Below are 6,006 nucleotides of genomic sequence, written 5' to 3' on the forward strand. Positions count from 1 at the left end.
GCACTGTTTTACGTTCGCCCAGAAACGATAGCTGCAAGAAGGACCTTGTAAAAAAGCTTTTAAAAGAGAAAATAAAAAAAGAATTAGTTAATAGAGATGATTCTCACAATGGCATGATCTTCATTGCGTGGCCCATTGGCTATGACTATTTGATCTGATCCGCCATCAGGATCGCCTTTGATAATAACAAAGCTTATGGTGCCTACTACAGTGGAGATGGTGTCTCTCTTCATATTGAACATCTCTATTACTGAAGGGACAAACAAATTGATGGAAGTCTCCGATACCAAACGAAGAGCTCCCTCGAATGGCTCCCTCTTCAAGATGGTGGTGGTCGTGTCCACATGTAGCGAGAACTGATAGCTCCCCGTTCACCTTGGCCTTGTTTGCGTGGGACACTGCCTTCAATCTGATAGAAAGACTTTGGGACCAAACTATCTTTGTATTGATCCACGAAGCTATAGGGAACCACCAAGGTGATGGTTTGACAATTGTTGCTATCGGTGAGATCAGTTAGGAGCCTTGTTGCGTATGTTGTATTCTTTGCCTTGAACGTGCCGTATTTCACGAGCACCCTTCCCTCAAAAGCAAATTTATAAGGTATTGCATCACTAATGAGGTCTATGTTTAGGACGAGCAATTTGTTTGCCCCGCTATTGAGCCTTTCTTGTGCAGGGACCAAGGCCTTCTGCTCTAAAGCTTCTGGAAGATGCTATTGGGAGCTGACCTCATGTTCATCAAATGTATTGTCGTGCCCATCAAGTGTACCTTGCTTGTGAGAAGAGGCCTTACTTGCTGTAATCAAAGAGTTGCATATTTCATTTTAGGACATTAGGCGATGGTGGAAAACTATGACCAAATTTGCTTAACTAATTCTTCCTTCGTTTGTATTTAGTTCTCTTTGTTTAAAGAGTCTCTTCTTTCCATGATTTTACATCTACATTGCTGGTATGACATTCAACAGGTTTGGTTCGAATTAATTGCTCTTTTTCATACACAATTAAAGAGTTCTCGAAACTCTCTTGTTGAAACTGCACACTTTTTCTACTACAACAGTTATTTCGAAGTTTATTGAAAAGAGTCGTATGCAAGTGCCAGAATTGTAAAAACAGTCCATGTATTGCATCAATTCATAAGTAAACAAAACATCCTTACAAAGTTATCCTTTGCACACAAAAAACGTTAAAAAAACCTCCAAACAAAAGAATTACATATCTAAATACAAAACACTCCACCCGTAATGATCTTACGCTATCAATGAATCCACAGAGCAAAGGCGAAAGACATCAAATCTATTGAGAAACACTCCACTGAAATGTTCTTATGCTGTAAATGAATTCAAGAGCAAAGCTGAAAACCAACCAATCTCGATAAATTCGCAAGCAGCAAGAGTAACATGACAACCCCACTCCACAGACACAAAAAGAGAATATGCCAACGTAAATTTCCAAGTTCTACGAAAGTCTATAGGCTCTAATCGTCAAAAGAAAGGACATATTCTTTGTAAACACTATACTTGCAGCAGTACGTAGAGAGCCTACTGTTAGAGTAAAATACTCCTCCATTTGAATGGAAATGTCTAAGAATACGCGGACCAGTATAGAAAACTCATCGCATTTAACAACAAAGAAGTTTACGTACCTTCAGCATAAGCTTCTCGAGCAGCGACTTGAAAAGCCTTACGTAAATCACGTTTTGCACTCTTGTTGATAGCCGATGTCTTCAAAAGAGTGGACTGTTTTGGTGGACCGCCAGTAGAGCTTATCAACACATGAGAACTGTTAACCTGATTGCTTTTGCAATCTAACTTCTGAACGCTCAAGCGGCCCGACGATTGCCTTGCACGCGTACTTGCATGACATACTCACGAATCAATAATCAAATCATGAACATAGCAAAGCACTATCCGAATAGTTCGTAACAATTGCTATCTTCTAATACTTTGTTTTTCGCTCATCATGGATGTCGTGTCATCCACAGTCTCCTCCACTCGCTTCCCGCTGACTCGCTTGAGCATTTCTGCAAGCGTTAATCATGGACAATTTCAATCAATATGACAGAATAAGAATGCAATGAATTAGCGATAAAATGCAACGCACCAATCAATAAAACACAGTGTAGAATAGAATCGAAGGGAATCATTGAAAGCGAAATGAAACGAAGATTTTAAACAAAAACGTGACACCACCACATTGGAAGCTATTATCGGTCTGCATTGAGACCGGAGAACCCTGCCCTTTGCAACACACTCAGCAGAAAGCTCACGCTCAACCATATCGGACGTGCACACGAAAAAACTAGAAAATGGAAAGTATGTTCTCCGCTCGGGCAACCTCCGCTTTTAAGAAGAAATTCTCCACAAAAGACCTCCCCTGCATAATGCTTCGCATCACTAAAAGCCTTCTGCAAGAAAATCTGAGGAAAAATTCCACCATAGACATCCACAGCTAGAGAAATCTTGCGAAGAGTTATAGATATACCAAACACAATCTCATAGCAAAACCCATTGCAGGCGTCCACTAGCTCAAAATTCCCCATATGAATTGATACGAGACAATCACTTCCAATTCTCCCATCCTGGAACGGCGCCTTAATTCTGTGTGATGACAAAAGTTGGAATCCCCCTTTGGATGGCTTTGCATGCCAAATGACCCAATCAACCCACAATCACAAACGTGGCAATCCACTAGCAGCGCCCATTCATTCTAACCTAACGTTCACAATAATAAGTGCCACGAAGACCTCTCCCATTGAATACACAATATGTGGACCAATAACATCAAATTAAAGTAAAACGTCAAATAAAATCGTATTTTTTCCTTAGTATCCCATACCTTCACTATGGCCTTCCGATGGCTGGCAGGCACCCAAATTTAAAAGAGATCCTCTAAAGGCAACACATCAACCAATCAAAGAATTTGAAGAACCGTCACTAAGGCTTCCTAAGGGCAGCCCAAAAACACGAAAGAAATTAATATTGACTTTTGAAAGGCAACCGTTAGTAAGGCCAGGCAACAACACTTAAGACAAACGATTGGCAGGCAGGGCAGGGAGTCAGCGACAGGGACGATGAAAGAAGCGAATCGCACTAAAGAAGTGACAGTAGTAGTAGAGTTGTAGTGGTGGTGGTGATGGACGGAAGTTGCGATGAGGAGCAGGAGAAGCCCGGGGCTCCCTGGGACTGGGCTCTTTTGGGCGTGGTGACGGTGGCTAGTATCCCCTTCGTTTGCGCCAACGCCGCCATCTTCCTCTTCCGCCACCGTACCTACTTTCAAGCTCAGGGTGGCTCCGCCCTCATCCTCTCCAGCTCTGCTTCAGGCCTCCTTTGGATCGCTTCCAGCTTCGTCGTCATCCTCCACTTCCGTCGTCACGGCAGCTTTCTCCAGGCTTGCGCCCTTTGGAGCTTCTGGATCCAGTTGACGTTTGGATTTTGGCTATGGCTCGCTTGCCTCATCCTCCGGCTCTATCGCCTTTATATCCTCTGCACAGCCGGGGGTGCCTCTTTCCTTCGCTCCGCCACTTGGAGGCTGCACCTCCCCGTGCTTTGGGCTCCCGCCTTCATCTTCGCTGTCATTGCCTCTGCAATGCGTGCAAGCACCTTACGAGGGTACGCTTTCACCCACCTCCTTACGGTCTTGGAACTTTCTTTTGAATCGTTCAACATCTTTCTTTCGATATCTTTGCAGCTGAGCAACTGTGGCTCGTGTTACTTGAACTTCATGATTTTCAAAATTGCTCTGCTGCAAGACGCATGGATTCACATTTGGATTTCTCGCTTTGTGTCTTTTTGGTTTTCGTGTTAAGTAGAACCGGCGAATGTGCCAACTGTTACTTGGATCCCGCGTGGAAGTGGAGCACGTTTCTGATTCTTCCGTCATGCTACTTTGCCATTTTGATCATCCTTCTATTTCGATTGAAGGACCAAAAGGATCACATGCTAGCAACCGAATATCGCCATACAAGCGAGCATTCACTGATGGCGTTCGTAATATACCTCTTATATGCAGTTACTCTTGCGACAGGAAGTGAAAAGAAAGTTTTTGGGCGCTCATTTATGACGTTTTGTGTCTGCTGTCTCGTTTTCTTGCACTTTTGGGTCAGAATGGGGTGGCCAGTTTACCTCTGCGTTTTCAAGGATCAATCTGAAATGGACAGCTTTGAAAACGAGCTGAGATGGTGTGGTGCCGAGTGCTTCGATACAATAAGCTCGGTGCTGGATTCTCGCCATCCGTCGAGAAGAATGATAAATATACCTTCTTCTTCGTTACATGATGGCGATTGGACTTTGAGAGCCATTGACGCTGCCATGGCTGAAGCTTCTGAGTGCAAGGTACGTTTAATACTTTGTGGCTTATTCCGAATCTTTCATCATAGTTAAAGAGCACCTGGAAAGTAGGCTGATAGCCATTGTATGGCTTTGCCTTTTACTTAATTCCTTTTCTTGTGAGATATTTATTGGACCTAGTCAGTGTCACAAGAAACGTTTCTAGATTTTTACAGGCGTTTTGTCTAGAAATGCCTAAAAATACTATATTTTATAGAAGTTATATATACTTCATAAATAATTGTCTTCAGATTCTCTCTCTCTCTCTCTCTCTCTCTCTCAAAAGAGCTCTTAGATATCCATATTGTGCACACAATGCACACACATATTACACAGTTGAAAGAGTAAAAAGATGCATCACGTAGCCTATAGATTGAGGTTTACAAAGACATAGATCTTCCAGTTTACAAATTACTATTAACTAATTAGTTGCAAGTGCATATGGCTGCTAGCATATGCCATGGCCCATAGTTCAAACAATAAACTTTTAACTTTATAATTCAAATTTCATAATCAAATTTCAAGATTCAAGATTCAAAGTATAACAAAATGTATTATGTATTACTGTTTACATCATACATGTAACATGCCATAATGATATATTGGTAATTGTACATTGGTGTAAACTGTATACATAATCGAAGCCCGTCGCCTGCAAGCCAATTGCTAACAACTGCAGTGTACACAGTACACTCTAGAGTCTAGTCTCGACTGTCTAGAGCTAGGGACCGCTGCCCTCTCCAACATCTACTGCCTCATCATTGTCATCATCAGCACTGGAATCAGCAGATGGATCTACATCCTCTGTGTAGTACAAGGAAGTGAATTTTCAGAAAGGATGACATATTAGGAATTTGGAGGAAGAGATGGGATTGGTTTCATAGGCTAATCCACACTGTTGCACATATGCTCCATCCCTTGTGGAAGGAGCCTACTAAATGGAACGATCGGGTGCTTGTGAACTGATGGACCCAATACTTGGAGAAAGTATGCGACTCATCGGTCCAGAATAGGTGAGGTAGCATGGCGTACAAGTTTGCAGCCTGCTCACTACTAACTTCTAAGTGCTTTCAACTTTGTATTTTCATTTATGATTTATCTAATTATTTATATTTTCTTCTGTATTGCAAATTGCAATAGCATTGAAGAGGACATAGTGGAGTTCCGCAATGACATGGGTCATTTCTCCTGTGCAATTGCCAAGGAAAGAGACAACAGGCCGTTGGCTCTTACTTGGTGGGAGAAATTTGGGATTTTGAATCCCTCATTGCAGAACTTAGCTCTTCGCATCGGTTCGCAAGATTGCATATCAGGTCCAGCTGAGAGGATATGGAGCATATGTGCAGACATAGACACCAGGAAGAGAAACAAGTAAGTTCTAACTTCTTATAGTTCTTATTTATAGGCTAAATAGTATAGCGTCAAGCTTGTAACATTTTGAAAAACAATTCTTAAGTCGTGAGAATTGACTTCTTTATGCTTTGTAAACTATGTCAGGTTGAGCGTGGAGCAGCTCAATAGGTTGGTATATGTCAATGCCAACCTACATCTACTTGAGAAGTATAGGTCTGCAGATGGTACCGGTAGCATCGAGTGAAAGCCCAAGCAAGTCAATCCTGACAAGATCAAGCTAAAACCTGTCGACATGTCCATCATCCAGCACAGTCGAGAGAATGATGATG

The 6,006-nt window shown here is 42.2% G+C and overlaps 1 protein-coding gene across 1 annotated transcript; it reads left to right on the forward strand.

The window, feature by feature from the left end:
• Positions 1 to 3,078: 3,078 nt before the first annotated feature.
• Positions 3,079 to 4,378, forward strand: LOC147885257 (uncharacterized). Its single transcript, XM_087397290.1, has 3 exons — positions 3,079 to 3,607; positions 3,808 to 3,981; positions 4,102 to 4,378. Exons 1-3 carry the CDS (start codon positions 3,132 to 3,134, stop codon positions 4,376 to 4,378), a joined length of 927 nt encoding a protein of 308 aa, XP_087253416.1. The 5' UTR covers positions 3,079 to 3,131.
• Positions 4,379 to 6,006: the final 1,628 nt, after the last annotated feature.

This window comes from Dipteris shenzhenensis, chromosome 26, assembly GCF_047967505.1.
Source record: "Dipteris shenzhenensis isolate YYH24624 ecotype China chromosome 26, Dip_SZ_1.0, whole genome shotgun sequence".
In the NCBI taxonomy this organism is placed as follows: Eukaryota; Viridiplantae; Streptophyta; class Polypodiopsida; order Gleicheniales; family Dipteridaceae; genus Dipteris; species Dipteris shenzhenensis.

Coding starts and splice junctions, on each gene's coding strand:
- LOC147885257 (XM_087397290.1), top strand. CDS start 3,132: ATGGACGGAAGTTGCGATGAGGAGCAGGAGAAGCCCGGGGCTCCCTGG. Junction 3,608..3,807: donor CGTGCAAGCACCTTACGAGG/GTACGCTTTCAC, acceptor CGTGTTAAGTAG/AACCGGCGAATGTGCCAACT. Junction 3,982..4,101: donor AGCGAGCATTCACTGATGGC/GTTCGTAATATA, acceptor CTTTTGGGTCAG/AATGGGGTGGCCAGTTTACC.